The sequence below is a fragment of the Abramis brama genome (assembly GCF_963993115.1).
Source record: "Abramis brama genome assembly, chromosome: 1".
Classification (NCBI taxonomy): Eukaryota; Metazoa; Chordata; class Actinopteri; order Cypriniformes; family Leuciscidae; genus Abramis; species Abramis brama.
This window is the reverse complement of record NC_139963.1, coordinates 70522084-70541072: the sequence shown is the minus strand read 5'-3', so window position 1 is coordinate 70541072 and position 18989 is coordinate 70522084. Positions and strand designations below refer to the sequence as shown.

At 38.3% G+C, this 18989-nt stretch overlaps 1 protein-coding gene across 1 annotated transcript; it reads left to right on the top strand.

Moving 5' to 3' along the window:
- The first annotated feature begins 786 nt into the window (after positions 1-786).
- Positions 787-18155, top strand: LOC311094545 (uncharacterized protein). Its single transcript, XM_084132579.1, has 2 exons — positions 787-1326; positions 13409-18155. The coding sequence occupies exon 2, from the start codon at positions 13414-13416 to the stop codon at positions 15331-15333; it is 1920 nt and encodes a 639-aa protein (XP_083988705.1). The 5' UTR covers positions 787-1326; positions 13409-13413; the 3' UTR covers positions 15334-18155.
- Positions 18156-18989: the final 834 nt, after the last annotated feature.

Sequence of the window (18989 nt, the reverse complement as noted above, 5' to 3'; positions counted from 1 at the left end):
TTGGACCAGTGCAGCGCGAGCATATTGTCTATGAGCGCGAGCCGATCATGATCAAGCGACACTGTTACTTACTACACACCGCTAATAAGAGATCCGGTAAAGAAAGCATTTGAATTCTCCACAGATTAAACATTTACATTTCTCCGTTATTAACGGATCAAACAGCGCTGACGTGGAAACCAGGAAGAAACATTGTGCCTTGAATGAACCTTTCCACAGATCAGCAACATTCACTATGGATATCTGAACTAAAATAAACCTGTTTATTTATATATATCATCCAAGTGGATGCTGCACATTGGTGGTGGTTGAGGAGATTCCCCCTTTCATGTAAAAAGCGCTTTGAGTAGGCCTGCCTAGAAAAGCGCTATATAAATGTAATGAATTATTATTATTGTTATTATTATTATTAATTATATATATATATATAGCCTACTACAATATTACATTTCATTTTTTCCAAGGAGCTAAGGTCTTACGGGGTTGGAACAACATGAGGGTGAGTAATTACTGACAGAATTTTCATTTTTGGGTGAACTATCCCTTTAAACCTACCCATCCCCTCGCTGCCTGAAAGGCGCCGTTGGGGGCTTAAAACACCAAAGACCTTAATCCACGCCCATCCACATATTTCCTAACCAATCTCCTAACCACTTTTTGTTAACTTTTAATTCAATCGGGCAATGGTTTTACTTAGCAAGCTATTTAATATTATTTAATACCCTATTTAATAAAATCTAACCAGAAGAGTCTTATGATTTTATCCATTCTATCCAATGTGGTTGTTAAAAATTAACTCTAACTTTTCCATTACAACCTCAAACTCGACGTCAACGCAGAAAGGGTCACAATAAGAAGTCTGTAAATAAGAATGCTACTGATGAACTGGTTTGCTAAAACATATAACCATCTAAAAATATTGTACTGAAATAAAGGAGTTGCTGTCCATCTCTGTCTCGCTCAAGTCACATGAGAGAGCAGTGACTAGGGTCATTGTCCACAAATACAAAGGAACTGTTGTATCGTCGGAGAACAAGCCACTGACTGGACAGAGGCATGTTTGTACAGGAATAACAGGACTACACTTGCTGGGATCAGCAGTTGTACATGTGACATCCGGATGCAAGAAGCTTTAAGTCTAGCTAGTATCTCTCTGTTAGTCAGTACTCATTTTGTGAATCTGTAACAAGTGTTCTTTTCATTTTATTCTTTTAATAAATATTGTTAAACATTTATTATTATCTTTGACTGGACCTTGGATTATTGGGTACGTGTCGCATTCTTCTATCTGGATCAGGAAGATCTTAACTGGAGGACAACAAGAGGGTGAGCATTCTTTTGATATAAGAATAATCACTGTGAGATTTGACTGATTAATAAAGCCTAGCCAAAGAGGCATCTTACGACAGGGTTATTGTTGTATAGCGAACACGGTTGAAGAGTACCTAAAAAGGTAGACTTATAATATGAAGGGGACATCTATTATAATTATATCATGCTGGTCATAATTATTCTTTTAAAAGAATACGAATTTGTATAGACTGATCGCCTAACTCTTGAAGACACGACTAAAAGATAGGCTCTTAAGTTACCGCGGGATTATCTCTATGTCCTGGATAGGATGTATGATAATTTGGAACGGTATTAATCGTGAAAATCTATCACAACCTATAAAGTTCCGTATTAATTACAAGGTATTGCTACTGACTTATAAAGCCCTAAACGGCTTAGCTCCAGTCTATTTAACGGATCTTCTATCGCCCTATAATCCATCGCGCTCTTTAAGATCACTAAATTCGAGGCTTTTGGTCATACCTAGGATATCCAGATCCACCAAAGGAGGGAGAGCATTTTCACATTTAGCTCCAAAACTCTGGAATAGTCTTCCTGATACTGTTCGTTGCTCAGACTCGCTCTCCCAGTTTAAAACTAGATTAAAGACGCATCTTTTCAGTCAGGCATTCATATAATATTTTTAATCTTACAGTTAAATCCGGTCTCTAGTTCATAAACGCCAGAGGAGAACTGGCCCCTGCAACGCCAGCTGACCTATTAGAACCATGAGAGAAAAGTATTTTATCTCCCCACTGGTTTGACCAGAATTTTTTATCAGTGTCAACAGAGTGAGTTTCTTGGAGAAAAAAACATTGTGCAGGCAGGACCCTGACAGTACCATTATTATGAAAAATAACCTTACTTTTAGTTTGTATGTACTTTAAATGAAAATACAAAACTAGTATGACTTTAATAGTGTCAGGAGACATTTTTATCTTTAAAATAATTGATTTGTTTTTAATGATTTTTTTATTTTATTATTTAGTTCAAGTACAGACATTTCAAGTATAATGCAATAAAAAACAAGATGAATAAACATTGTAAATACAGCTCAAAATGTGTAAACCAGAGAATAACAATAACAACTAAAGTATAAAATGAACATAATACAAATAAATACAAAAATAAAAGTTTATAATATCAAGACAGTTATAGATATTTTCAAAAACGTTTTGTTTTGTGATCTCATGTTTGAAAGTGTTTCAAAGTATACTGTGAGATCAGTGTTATAAAAGGTATAGGAGGGTTTGAGTTATTTTTGTCTTATGAATATAAAACTTCGCCAAAATAATTTCATTATATAAATTTGTTTTTCAGAAAAATATGGGTTTTGGAAACATCTGATCTGCAATGAACAAATGTCATTTCCTCCACTGCTCCACATCTCAATATACAGATGGTTTTTTTTTTGAAAACAGAATAACTTATGCCACTCAAGAATTGTCTAAGATCATTTTTGTAATAACTAGTTTTATCAGTTTTTACTAGTGCTGGGCAATGATTACAATTTTTAATCGCGATTTTTAGTATTCCCTTTACACAGTAGCAATAAAATATTTCTTGTAAATCTCAACTTAAAAATTAATGTAATCAAATCAAATAATAAACCAAAGCTATTTGCCACTGCCAGGGCATTACCTTATCCACCATTATCTAGCTTGTTAAACAAGTTAGCATCAAAGTCCTGTTTTCTTGTTTTTTTTTCTGAACAGGTATCAACAGGTATCTTTCATCAGGGAGCAACAGAAACAGTCTTTGTTCAGTAGCAAGTTTCCCTGTTACTGTGCGTTCACACCAAACGCGAATAGCACGTCAAATTCGCGTCTACCGCGTCTAGTTGGACGCTTGAACAAAAGTTTGACGCGAACTGGACGCGCGAATGAGGTCGAATTTATGGCAAGCCAAAAGTGTTCACAGACGCCTGGTCGGGCGTCTGATTGCACACTGACACGTCAAAAGCGTGCGTTTCCACCGCAAAACCAAAAGATTTGCCAAGAGCTCCCTGATGTGGTCACGGAAAATAAAGCCCTTTTATAGTAAAGCCCCGACTATTTTTTTACCTTGTCTTTCTCATAAAGCAAAACAATAAATCAGAAAAACGAATGTGAATAAGACTATACAGTTGCCGCGATTACCAAAATATATCTAAATTACGTCATATGCTCTCATTGACAAATGTAGAACAATTAGTTCATGCGTTCATGACCTCAAGGCTAGATTATTGTAATGCTCTACTGGGTGGTTGCCCTGCACGCTTAATAAACAAACTACAGCTAGTTCAAAACGCAGCAGCTCGAGTTCTTACCAGAACCAGGAAGTATGACCATATCAGCCCGGTTCTGTCAACACTGCACTGGCTCCCTATTAAACATTGTATACATCTTTAAATATTGCTGATTACTTTCAAAGCACTAAATGGTTTAGCTCCGCAGTACTTGAGCGAGCTCTTAATGCACTATAGTCCTTCACGTCTATTGCGATCTCAAAATTACGGCCAGTTGATAACACCTAGAATATCAAAATCGACTGCTGGCGGTAGATCCTTTTCCTATTTAGCACCAAAACTCTGGAACAGTCTTCCTAACATCGTCCGGGAAGCAGACACACTCTGTCAGTTCAAAGTAGGGCTGTTGAAACGAATTCCGAAATTCGAATATAATTCGAATATCAAAAAAATCAATACAATTCGAATGCTGAAGTTCCTATTCGAATATTGCTTTTTTATGTATATTAAAAAAAAATGCAATCTTGCCTTTCTCGCCGCCTTGGCACACACATGTGAAAATTAAATGCTTATGTTTCGTCTGATAAACAATAAAGTTTTTGAATCGTAACACAATTGTGCACGTTATCCACGCTGTATCATCATAACAACTGTCAAAAGTCGCGGAGAGGAATATCTCCACGGTAACGGAGATCAACAATTTGATTCTCAGTCCACACTACAACGTGAAAACGGCGTCTTCAAATATATCCACTTTGGAGTGCGTTTTCATTAATAAAAATGCCGTCTCATTGTGGACGGAAGGCCAAAACGGAGAGGAAAATATACGTTATTTCTTTTTATGACAACTTACAACCTGACAAGCTAGGCGATCTGTCCGAGGAACCGCCGCTAAAACAGGCAAGAATTACTTATGTGCTGCCTCTCTCTCTCTCCTCATCACGGGGCTCAACTGCTACCAACTGTCCGCCAAAAGGCAATAACAGACAAACTGACGGTTTATCTGTGCAGATATGAGACCGATCAACATCACGCATTGGCGATCCATAAGACTGTGTAATGTCGTAAATATTAATAATAGGATGAATTTGAGCATTTAATATTCGAATATTATTCGAATATTAAATAAATTAAGGAATGGAATTCGAATAGTATTATAGAGGAAGATTGACAGCCCTAGTTCAAAGCAAGATTAAAGACACATCTCTTTGACCTAGCATACACATAACACATTAAAGCTGCAAGCAGCGATGAAAGGGCCCTCGCACCCATGCCATCACTCGGTGGCTTTAGGAAGACAGAGCATGGTTGGGAAATGTACATTTAAGGAGGTATATATAGTAAGAGTATGTCAAAGTCAGTTACAAAATGTTTTGTATAATGGTGATAATAGCATGCTTCATGACTCAGCTAAGTGTTGCTAGCATGTTTAGTCTGTTTCTAGCATGCTTAGTACACAATAATTATGTGGTTAGTACTGCATTACTGTGTTAACCATGTCAGTTTCTGTTGCCAGTAGGTGGCGTTATGACTATAACTGAATATGACCATGGATGTGTGTTCAGGACAGAACTCTTATCAAACGTGTGAAGTTTTGTGCAAATTGGACATTGCCTTCTTGTTTTCAAGTCATGTTTCATTGAATTAGCATTCTTTAGCACTTAGCTAAGCATTGTTAGCATGTTTTAACATGTTTCTAGCATGTTTAGAACTCAATGGCATTTTTAACATGTTGCTAGAATGGCATCAAAGTGTTAAACATGTCACTTCCTGTTGCCAGTAGGTGGCGCTATTACTATAACTGAATTTGAGCATAGACATGTGTTCAGGCCATGATTCTTATCAAATGTGTGAAGTTTGGGGCAGATTGGACATTCCATGCCTGAGTTACAGCAAATTCCTATTTAATTGCAATAATAGCATGCTTTAGCACTTAGCTAAGAGTTTGCTAGCATGTTTTAGCATGTTTGTAGTATGTTGTTAGCATGTTTAGCACTTGCTGGCACTTTTTTATATGTTATTAGGAGTCCATAACAGTGTTAAACATGTCACTTCCTGTTGCCAGCAGGTGGCGCTATGACTGTAACTGAATATAAGCATGGTCATGTGTTCAGGACAGAACGCTTATCAAAAGTGTGAAGTTTGGGGCAGATTGGACATTCCATGCCTGAGTTACAGCAAATTCATATTTAATTGCAGTAATATCATTCTTTAGCACTTAGCTAAGTGTTTGCTAGTATGCTTTAGCATGTCTCTAGTATGTTGGTAGGATGTTTAGCACCTACTGGCATTTTTTTATATGTTATTAGGAGTCAAGAACAGTGTTAAACGTCAATTCCTGTTGCCAGCAGGTGGCGCTATGACTATAACTAAATATGAGCATGGACATGTGTTCAAGAGATAACTCTTATCAAACGTGTGAAGTTTGGGGTAGATTGTACATTGCCTTCTTGAGTAACAACAAAGTCCTGTTTCATTGAATTAGCATGCTTTAGCACTTAGCTAAGTATTGCTAGCATGTTTTAACATGTTTCTAGCATGTATAGAACTCAATGGCATTTTTAACATGTTGCTAGAACGGCATCAAAGTGTTAAACATGTCACTTCCTGTTGCCAGTAGGTGGCGCTATTACTATAACTGAATTTGAGCATAGACATGTGTTCAGGCCATGATTCTTATCAAATGTGTGAAGTTTGGGGCAGATTGGACATTCCATGCCTGGGTTACAGCAAATTCCTATTTAATTGCAGTAATAGCATGCTTTAGCACTTAGCTAAGTGTTTGCTAGCATGTTTCTAGTATGTTGCTAACCTGTTTAGCACTTGCTGGCTCTTTTTTATATGTTATTAGGAGACCACAAGAGTGTTAAACATGTCACTTCCTGTTGAAAGCAGGTGGCGCTATTACTATAACTGAATATTCTAATGTAGATGTGTTCAGGCCTTGACTCTTATCAAACGTGTGAAGTTTGGGGCAGATTGGACATTCCATGCCTGAGTTACAGCAAATTCCTATTTAATTGCAGCAATAGCATGCTTTAGCACTTAGCTAAGTGTTTGCTAGCATGTTTTAGCATGTTTCTAGTATGTTGTTAGCATGTTTAGCACTTGCTGTCACTTTTTTATATGTTTTTATATGTCCACAACAGTGTTTAACATGTCACTTCCTGTTGCCAGCAGGTGGCGCTATGACTGTAACTGAATATGAGCATGGTCATGTGTTTAGGACAGAACGTTTATTAAAAGTATGAAGTTTGGGGCAGATTGGACATTGCCTTCTTGAGTAACAACAACATCCTATTTCATTGAATTAGCATGCTTTAGCACTTAGCTAAGTATTGCTAGCATGTTTTAACATGTTTCTAGCATGTTTAGAAGTCAATGGCATTTTTAGCATGTTGCTAGAATGGCATCAACGTGTTAAACATGACACTTCCTGTTACCAGTAGGTGGCGCTATTACTATAACTGAATATTCTCATGTAGATGTGTTCAGGACAGAACGCTTATCAAAAGTGTGAAGTTTGGGGCAGATTGGACATTCCATGCCTGAGTTACAGCAAATTCCTATTTAATTGCAATAATAGCATGCTTTAGCACTTAGCTAAGAGTTTGCTAGCATGTTTTAGCATGCTTCTAGTATGTTGTTAGCATGTTTAGCACTTGCTGGCACTTTTTTATATGTTATTAGGAGTCCATAACAGTGTTAAACATGTCACTTCCTGTTGCCAGCAGGTGGCGCTATGACTATAACTGAATATGAGCATGGTCATGTGTTCAGGACAGAACTCTTATCAAAAGTGTGAAGTTTGGGGCAGATTGGACATTCCATGCCTGAGTTACAGCAACTTCCTGTTTCATGGCGAAACATCGAAATTTGTCAGGCCGCCGAGGACCCGCACTTCGACGAAAACTCAAGATCTTCGCAATTTAACGTCGCAAAGTCCTGAAGATTACACTCACCAAATTTGAAGATGATCAGATTAAAACTGTAGGAGGAGTTCGTTAAAGTACGAGGCCTGAAAATGGCAAAAACTGCACAAAAATCTGAGAGGAAGTTCAAAATGGCTGACTTCCTGTTGTGTTTAGGGCTACGCTCCAAGAGACTTTTTTGTAGGTATTAGGTAATTACATGTATGTACCGAATTTCGTGCACGTACGTGGAACGATGCGGGAGGCGCACTCCGTTGAACTTTTATAGGTGGCGCTATCGAGTTCCTTTACAGAGGAACTGTGGAGAACATCCTGACCTACTGTCTCACTGTGTGGTTTGGAAACTGTAAAGCACACGAACGAAAGTCCCTGCAGCACATAGTGAGGACAGCTGAAAAGATCATAGGGGTCTCCCTACCACCCATCCAAGACATCTTTCAGTCACGCTGTGTGCGCAGAGCTTCTGCCATTATAAAGGACCCCTCTCATCCCTCCCACGGTGTGTTTGTCCCTTTACCATCTGGTAGGAGGTTATGCAGCATCAGGACTCGCACTGCAAGATTCTGTAATAGTTTTTTCCCTCATGTTGTCAGAGCCCTGAATACCAGGGTGCCATTCATCATCTCATTGCCATAAATTTACGCCTTCCCACCCTCCACCCCCCCAATGAAGGACTAAGAGCCCATAAATGACTGTGGACTGTCACCTAAATGAATGGGCATTAAAAAATGTACCATTATGCACTGTCACTTTAATGGTTTTATGACTTTCTGCTATGCTTGAATTTCACTATTTTATTGTTTTATTGTAATTGTTTACTGTTGCTATGTATTGTGTGTATCAGATGTTGTTGTTGTTATTCTTGTATTGGTTGCACCTCGGTCTGTACTGAACGAAATTTCGTTCGACTGTATACATGTGTACAGTAGAATGACAATAAAGTTGACTATGACTATCGAGCCATTTTGCCCCGTCCAATTCTGAAACCTATATCAGATGTAAATTTTCGCCAGTTCTGACGTGTGTGCAAAGTTTCGTGAGTTTTCGAGCATGTTTAGGCCCTCAAAAATGCAATTCAATGCGGAGAATAATAATAATAATAATAATAATAATAATAATAAACAGAGCAATTCCAAGAGGGTCCTCACTCCATCGGTGCTCGGGCCCTAATTATAGACCTCTATAATTCAATGTTAGGATGCATAGATTAGGTCAGCTGGAACCGGGAACACACTGAAAAAAATTTGGAGTAGGATTTACTTGAAAAAAGCTTTACTTGAAAAGTTTTTTCACTGAGAAAATGCTAGTAAATTTACAAAGTTTGCCAAGTAAAAACCTAAACATATTTATCAGTAGCTTTAATTAAAAAACTTTAAGTTAAATTTACTTGGAATATGGAATTAAGTAAACTTTACTTAGCCTAGTTAAGTGAAAGTAACAAAGAAAATAAGTAATTTTAACTTGGCTAATAAAAGGTTGATTAATATCGATTTAGTTGACATTTCCTTTGCATTATATTTCACTCAAACAATAATATTGAATTATACCAGTCATTTATAGTATGTGCTTTACTTAGATTATCCAAGTAATTTAGACTACAGCATATCAGATGTTAAGCTTCATGTGAATGCAAAGACCTCAATACTTGGTAGACAATACACAATGACGGTAACATTTGATGGATCATTTTTGTGTTTGAATGTGTCATTTTGAGCAGAAACTTTACTCGAAATGTCACCAAATGGCAAGTTACTAATCCTGACAACAAAAGCAATGATAAAACAGTGTAAATACAGCTGGAAAACAGTGAAAAATGAACCTCATTAATTATTCAAGGTCCAGTGCATGATGGAGATGGTTCTCAATGCAGAACATGAAATCCACGGGGAGGAGTCGGATCCAGATCCAACTCCTCCCACCTTACATACCTAAACCTACCAATCTCCACCCCCTGATCCCTAAACCCACCCCTAAACCTACCCATCTCCACCCCTAAACCTACCAATCTCCACCCCTTCTACAAGATCCGACTCCTAAAAGTCAAATTAAAGAATTCAGAACTCCTAAAAGTCAAATTAAAGAATTCATTCATGTTAAAAGTCAAATTAAAGAATTCATAAACAACAAATGGCAAGAAGTATGGAACAGTGATGACAACAAGTAGGAAATGGAAGAAGTGTTTTTAGGATTAGAAAAGAAGATACAATTATTTCTCACATTCGAATAGGGCACACTAGACTAAATCATTCGTTGTTCAAAATAGGAAAACATAAAACAGGTAAATGTAATTATTGTGATCAGGCAGAAACAATTGAACATGTTTTAATAAAATGTATAAAATATGTAAAAGAAAGGTTAAAACTTATGAAGAAAGTAAGAAAATTGGGTGTTGTATTAATATGGAAAGCCTATTGAAAATGCATGCAGAACAAGATAAAATATATAGTGGTTTAAAATAATATAAAATTTAAAATATATATCCTTTTTCTTCACTCTATTGTTTATTTAAGTTGTTAATTTCTAAACGCTTATTAGGCCGGTGACACACTGGATGCGTGAACGCTAGAAATAGAACCGACGCCTATTTTTCACGCGACACGCAAGCGTCTTGGAAGCGTTTCCAAGCAAAATTGAATAGGAAAAGATGTTTATATGATATTTTGAAACGAATACATATTAATAAATGTCATTTTGATGTTTGAAAGTGTCTAGGGTTTGACATAAATGCAAATATAAATGCAATTTAAAAAAAATATTATTTATTTTCAAATACTGCACCTGTCAATACAGAACGAAATATTCTATAGTCTATATTGCCGTCAACACTGCCGACGTTGTCTTTGCTGCTATATATTTATGTTTAACATGAAGTATAGGCCTTCCACAACTCTCTCCCCACCTATGTCAAATATATCACCAATATGTCACCTAGCAGCAGCAGCGCCGCGTCAGACACGCTTCTGGTGTGCAAAGACATGGAAAACGCGACGCAGCCGCCACGCAACAGAAACGCCACGATCACTCCACGCATCCAGTGTGTCACCGGCCTTACCCCTCATTTACACTGCACATGTGTGCGGTGCATTACGTCTGCGACAAGTTTTTATTCCGTCCTCCACGCGGTGCCAACTCACACCAGGAGCATTTCAGAAGCGGAGCGACTAGATGCGCGAGACCACGTGATTTGCCTGTCCGACGTGGTTTTTCTTGATTTTTGGGTTTCTACCATACAGTCTATGGTTTATACCAAGGATATTGGTGTGTAATACGTTTGGGAGTTTGCACAGGGTGTTTATATACATTTATATACATAAATACAAAAAAACACAAAGCTTTTATTTTCCACCTTAATTGTGAATCAAAACAGTTATCAAAATAAAAAAATTCTGGTAAAACTGCTCACTCAGTAAGGCCATGTCCACACGAATAGCCTACGGTTTCGTTTGAAAACGTATATTTTTTCTCTCCGTTTTGGCCTTCCGTCCACACTGAGATGGCGTTTTTATGCTGAGACAGAATTTAGGCTACTCACATTTGCTGTCCTGCGGCAATACATGAGAGCAGTTGCGTTTTAGACCAAACATGTGGTGACTGAGTGCGACCTGGAACCGCATCAGTGAATGGTGAGTTATTTTACTAAATAAAATTATCCTGTCAGAAGAATTGCGCGATAACTCATTTATTTATTTATTTTTCCATCTGAATCATATCAGTGATCTTTTGTGGGGTTTTACGCATGTGCTGTAAGGTGAATTTGACGTTTCTCAAAAGTTTATCATCCACACTGAAACGTCCGAAAATGCTAGTGTGGACGGAGAGCGTTTATAAACAAAAACGCCGTTTTCAAATGTATCCGGATTAATGTAGACGTAGCCAAACATTAATAAAATGACTGCCTGTCAGTCAGTCATCAGGGCAGAGAAACCACCATTGTGGCTGCTTGTCTAGTAAGAGGAAGTGTAACGTCAACAGCACTGCGACCGCTTTCGGCTCGTCATTAATATCATATCGCAGCAAGACTGTCTGCGTGAAGTTTTAAAAAACTGTTACTAAACTTTTGAGACCGTGACTCTCTGTGACTTCAACAAAACGGCAAACAGTTTGATCCGTCCGCACCTCTCCGTGTGTGTGTGGGTCGGTGCTCTGCTCTTTGTCAATATACAGAGAGGACAGATAAGCTTGCGCTTGCGCGCTCGGATGCTTTTGGAACCGAAATTTGGCACCAAAAGATAAAGAATTTTTCGATACTCATAGGATCGAAGTATTTTTTTCGATACCATAAAAGTATCGACGTTCGGTACCCAGCCCTAATCCTGCGTGCGCACAAAACAGCATGCCAGAATACAGTTCTCTTTCGAGCTTGAACGAACAATAACACACACAATTATGCCAAAATGTCTTTTTGTTGAGTATCTTCATAACATAAGAGCAGTCTTATGATGAACGTGAAGAGTCGTGACTCTTGAGAGAATGAGGCGCGTGTAAGATCCGCGTCTCTGACAGCAGCGGCTGGTCTTAAAGGGACAGTACACAGTAGCCACTAATTATATCTGTCGCTAAAGTTGATCAAAGAACAAAGGGAACAGAGAAAAACACTCACTGCTCTTGACTAAAGAACTTTTTTCTTTAGGCAGATTATCACTTATCTGTGTGTGCATTTATTTTCCTTGAGAACCAAGCAAGTTTACTCATGAAACCATTTGTTTATTATATCGCATTATGACATTTTCCCCAAATCGTGCAGCCCTAATTTTTACCATGAGCGGGAGCAGAAGCTGCCATTACTCTATATTTAAACGTAAATAATGAATGACGTGTCAATGCATTTCATGTGTGTTGACGTATTTTCATGGTCGACGTAATCGATGACGTTGACGCATCGTTGAGGCCCTAATGTAAACAAATAATTCTACTGTAAACAAAGTCCACAATTTAAAGACTAAAAGGTAAAATAGCCTTTATAATATAAAAGTCACTAGAACGGAGGAAACAGGCTTTCAGCAGCTTGAACATTTTTTGCCATTAACTGCGTTTCTTTGGATCTACATGCGTTTCAAGGTGTGTGATAAAAACACCAGCCTGTCCACAGCATCTGGCTTGAGAGCTGCACGGTGACATGTTACAAGTCAAGTCATCCTCATTTATATAGCGCTTTTAACAATGTAGATTGTTTCAAAGCAGCTTTACAGAGATAAACGTATAATTTAAGGTAACAGAGATTGTTTGGGCTTTATAGCGGTTCTTTAATAAAGTTATTTTCCAGCTAAAGTTAGTTTTGATTGATTCGCTTCCGTCGCAGCGATCATTTGTTATTAAATTAGGGGCCGCTAAGGTGACACCATTCTCTCTACACAGACTTTAAACGCGAACCTGTGAGAAACGCTGATGGCGTTCACATACGCATTAAGAATTGGTTCTATAGTTATGTGCGTTTGAATATATGTGCACAGGTTTGTAATTCTCTACAGACAAAGCCTAAACAAAGTACTGGTCTTTCCTTTCTTTTTTCCTTTATTTTATTTTGTCACTTCGGGGTAGGTATGCGAAACGCATTTTCCCAACAACGCTTTATCTGTAGAGTGGTAAAGGGATCCTCCATAGGGAGAGACTAGTTGGCACTTCAGCACTGCGTTGTCATCGGGTCCTATCAAAACCATTCAAATTACTCCTAAAAAAGACAACATGCGCTTTTCGGCAATGTACGGCTTTATTGCGGTTATTGTCATGCTTTCCGTCAGTAAATGACAGCTGCTTTCTGGCAGAGCGGGAAGGAAGGATTTGCACAGAGAGATACAAAGCGTGACCGGTTTGAGGGTTTCTGATTGCATAAAATAATAAAAGAAACGAACAAGTTCATGGCGAATTAAGTGGTAATGAATGAATGAAATGAAATTTTATATTTTTTCTTTCCTGTCAGATCCGATGGAAGAGAGCGAGGAGAGTGAAGAACTGAGTGAAGTGAAGGAGGAGAGTGAAGAACTGAGTGAAGTGAAGGAGGAGAGTGAAGAACTGAGTGAAGTGGAGGAGGAACATCATGTCAAACCTGGAGGAAAACCCTTGAGTTACTCAAAGACTAAAAAGACATTTTTAAAGAAAAGAAGAACCAAGAAATCTTTCACCTGCACTCAGTGTGGAAAGAGTCTCACAACCAAACATAGTCTAGAGTGTCACATGAGGATCCACACCGGAGAGAAGCCGTTCTCATGTGATCAATGCGGCAAAACATTTCTTAGTGCATCAAACCTGAAGACACACCTGGCAGTTCATATGAAGGAGAAGCCACATTCATGTTCTGTGTGTGAAAAGAGTTATTCACTGCTGCAATATTTACATAGACATGAGAAAACTCACACTGGAGTGAGAGAGTACATGTGCTTTGAGTGTGAGAAGACTTTTATTACAGCGGACAGTTTAAAACGGCACCAGAGAATTCACACTGGAGAAAAACCTTACAAGTGTTCACACTGTGACAAGAGATTCAGACAGCCAGGACATCTGAGATCACATGAGTGGATCCACAGCAGAGAGAAGCCGCATATGTGTGATCAGTGTGGGAAGAGTTTCACTGACAAACGAGGTCTTGAGCATCACATGAGGATCCACACAGGAGAGAAGCCGTTCTCATGTGATCAGTGTGGAAAGAGATTCTTATGCAAAGGTAGTCTTAAGAGTCACATGAGGATCCACACCGGAGTGAAGCCGTTCTCATGTCATCAATGTGGCAAAACATTTCTTAGTGCATCAAACCTGAAGTCACACCTGGCAGTTCATATGAAGGAGAAGCCACATTCATGTTCTGTGTGTGAAAAGAGTTATTCACTGCTGCAATATTTACATAGACATGAGAAAACTCACACTGGTGTGAGAGAGTACATGTGCTTTGAATGTGAGAAGACTTTTATTACAGCAAACTGTTTAAAACAACACGAGAGGATTCACACTGGAGAAAAACCTTACAAGTGTTCACACTGTGACAAGAGATTCAGTCAGCCAGGACATCTGAAAAGACATGAGAGGATCCACACTGGAGAGAAGCCGCATGTAAGCAGAGAGAAGCCGCACACATGTGATCAGTGTGGGAAGAGTTTCACTGACAAACGAGGTCTTGAGCGTCACATGAGGATCCACACAGGAGAGAAGCCGTTCACATGTGATCAGTGTGGAAAGAGATTCTTATGCAAAGGTAATCTTAAGAGTCACATGAGGATCCACACCGGAGTGAAGCCGTTCTCATGTGATCAATGTGGCAATACATTTCTTAGGTCATCAGACCTGAAGTCACACCTGACAGTTCATACGAAGGAGAAGCCGCATTCATGTTCTGTGTGTGAAAAGAGTTTTTCACTGCTGCAAACTTTACATAGACATGAGAAAACTCACACTGGTGTGAGAGAGTACATGTGCTTTGAATGTGAGAAGACTTTTATTACAGCGGACAGTTTAAAACTGCACCAGAGAATTCACACTGGAGAAAAACCTTACAAGTTTTCACACTGTGACAAGAGATTCAATCAGCCATCAACTCTGAGATCACATGAAATGATCCACACTGGAGAAAAACCTTACAAGTGTTCACACTGTGACAAGAGATTCAATCAGCCAGGACATCTGAAAAGACATGAGATGATCCACACTGGAGAAAAACCTTACAAGTGTTCACACTGTGACAAGAGATTCAATCAGCCATCAACTCTGAAAACACATGAGAGGATGCACAACAGAGAGAAGCTGCACAGATGTGATCAGTGTGGAAAGAGTTTCTCTTTTAAAAGTGACCTGAAGCTACACATGAAGATCCATGCAGTGGAGAAACCACATCACCTCAGTCTGAGATCACAGTAGCTCATCTTTATGTGCTGAGAAACATGTTTTTTCTGAGTTAGTTTCCCAACAGCCACGATGAGCGACAGGACATTTTCACATTAACACGAATGTTCGGCACAAAATTCACATGAGATTTGTTTGTTCAGACCAATGCAAAAAAATGTCAGCAAATGCAGTGTCAATCTCTGACAGTAGGTGGCGCTCATGGAAAAACGGAAAAACAACAGCGCTGCTCAACTTTCTGGCCGTTTCTCATTATGTGACTGTACTTGTGTTCTTGTGGACTTGTGAAACGTCATCAGTCGCTGCCCAAGTACTGTCCCAATACACAAGTTTGCATTTTGGCAAGAACGGTTAAAAATCCCGGAAGTGTGCTTGACACGCCCATTTTACCGAGGATGCATCGGTTGGTAACGTGTGTGAACTTGATGGCAGAAATATCCCAGCATTCATTTCGGCATTCGAGGAAAGAGAGGCAGGTTAATACAGCAAGTCGTTTTTCATCACTAAATTCACTTCTGAGAACATTTGATGCGAGAAATCAACTGTGTAGATTTCAAATATTGGCATTTTCACGAAAAATTATGGCGAATCGAAAATGTGCTTAAACGTTTTCGGAAAAGTGAGAATCTCCATAAGCGTTGCTTTATTGTTATGAATATACATTACATTGTAGTGTACAGTTGTAGAGTAATCCCTTGAGCTGAGGGTAGGCTTGGGCGATAAAGCCTGGCTGTTAGCGTCAATAATTCTCGTTCAGGGTTATAAATTAACTTTTTTGATCGCCAGCTAATTTGGCTGGTAACTTTCTAAAGTTACCAGCCAATCAGAATATCCACTAGCCAAATTTTTTCCGGTGAAAATAAGAGAAATTATGAGTGCCACTGAATGTATTTGATTATTTTATTAGAATTGCTGGCATGAAAAACACAAAGTACAATACAACAAAATATACACAGAAAGTCAATACGACCTGTCTTGGCAGTTTTAAACCTTAGGCTCTCCTGATGACTTCGGGAACTCTCATGGTCCTTTACTGCCTCTACTTGAAAATTATTAGATCCTACTAGGAAATTATTCGTTTTGTTTTTTTCTTTTGCGTACATGCGGCAATCCTGACAATACATGACGACATTATTGTGATCAAACACTAGCCATTCACGACCCGTCAACCATTTGACATTACCTTTTCTTTTTTTAGTTTCTCTGTCGATACCCTCCTCATCCCCTGCCTCGTTCCTCTTCTCGCCCCCCAGAAGTCTGTTCCAACCACCGCCGCATTTCGTTTAATATTAACCTACTTTTACTAGCCAACTTCGTTCGTCTTATTTCTTGTGTTTTCTGTGTCCGTTCGTTTCCATGGTTTCTCGCGCTGGTTTCACTGCAAACTGCGCGCAGCCAATGGGCGTATGAAACATCATCACGTAGCATTACAGCACAGTGTTCATGGGAAATGTAGGAAGTACTGCCAGGGGGATAAATGACCGAGAACAGAGCGAAACAGAGCCTTATGTATCATGCATATAATGCCTCATGCATCATCACTGGCCAAACTGGCTAGTAAGTTTTTATTAACACCCGCCAAAATGGCAATGGTAATTTTTGGCATTTCTATAAGATTATAAATCACACTGTATGATATGTATCTAACAAACTTGGTATGATATTTTGGACGTAATGTAATATGGACAACATGGACGTAATGACATAATGGACATAAATGTAGACTGTACAGTGATTACTGGTCAAATGCCACTGGTGAATATATGAATAAATTACAACTTATACAGAATAGAGCTGCTCGTGTAGCACTTAGGTGCAGCTGTAGGAGAAATATTATATTAATGCACAAAGATCTTAACTGGTTGTTGTTCAAAGATAGACTGTTGTATTCATTGTTAATTCTCATAAGAAACATTTCCATCTCAAAATTGCCTTCTGTTTTGTTCAAGCATCTTTCTATCAGTGTAGACGATCATCAGTACAGTACCAGACATGCAACTAAAGGCAACTTCACCTTACTTATAGCAAGGACAAATGCCATAAAAAACACTCTTCAAGAGGTATGAAGGAATGGAATAAACTGCCAAAGCATATCATACTCACTAGCAATGTTAATACATTTAAATTACATGTAAAACAGCATCTATTAAAATAATACATCTGACTGTTTATATTTATTTGTATTTGTTTATATATATATGTGTGAGTATGTGTGTACATGCACATGTGTAGGTATATTTATAGGCGTATGTGTATGAATGTGTTTTTACAGTGAGGAAAATAATTATTTGAACACCCTGCTATTTTGCAAGTTCTCCCACTTGGAAATCATGGAGGGGTCTGAAATTGTCATCGTAGGTGCATGTCCACTGTGAGAGACATAATCTAAAAAAAAAAAAAATCCAGAAATCACAATATATGATTTTTTAACTATTTATTTGTATGATACAGCTGCAAATAAGTATTTGAACACCTGTCTATCAGCTAGTAAATGTGATCAATGCAGGAGAAGTTTCACTGGAGCCTCCGTTCTGAAATCAGTTCTGCCTTCTCAGTCTGAAGAAGAGCACCGGAAAATTACACCGGAAAAAGCTTCCGTGTTCAGGGAACTGAAGAAGAGGCCGTAACACTTTCAACAGAGATATGACACGAGTCTGATATTAATTTCAACTGGTTCATTGTTTGAGATCGACTCTGTTCTATTCACTTTTAATTAAACTAATTATTTGATCAACAGCTTATTGTTATTGTCCAATTTTATTTGCATCAGGAATAATTTCATAATTTTCATTTCTGAAAGCTAATTATTACGTTTGCTTCTGGGGCTTCCCAGCAAAGCACAGAACATTCCCCTAATGTTAGAATTTGGTTCCTGATTGGTTATTGTTTTGGGAAATAAATAATAATGTTCTAGGAATGTTTATTTTTTTTATTTTTTGCAACAATTAAATAACTAGGGATGGGCAGGGGCCTGTTTCAGAAAGGAGGTTCAACCAACTCTGAGTTAAAACTTGAACTCTGAGTTGACTTACCCTGAGATGGGAAACTCTGAGTTTTTGGTTTCAGAACAGCTGAAATTAGTTAGTTCAATCAACTCTGAGTTGACTGACTCTGAGTTTAGCGTGTGCACCACAACTATCAAAAGCCATTATCAATGGAGCGCAGATATTATGAGTCACCATGGCAACAGCGCCAGACAAAAAGAGGTCTTTATATTTTAATTACTGTTATACAGTGATGGGTGTAATTAATTACTATAAAACATTATGGTCTGTTCCTAACAACTTCCACTCCAATATATATCAAAATGTTCCTTCACTTAAAAGAGCTTAATTATCATATAGAGACAATTACATCCAATCTCAGTAATACGTAAATAGTATCACAGAGGGCAACCAACAACCATCTTGATTACAGGGACTTCAAATAGCTTGTCACCTTAAACATTTGACCGTTCTGTTTTAACAGAAGATCAAAGATGCGATCACTTCAGATAGATTTTATCACCTAAACCTTTTGCTGTTCTGATTTCATTTACATTAAGAGTTGACCATTTGGGTTGATCACATCCTGAACAAATGGTAATCAATTGTAGAATGGGAATGGGTGTGGGACATAGAGAATCTTCTCAGACAATGGGGTGTCTCAACTTCATTAACATACAGACCACA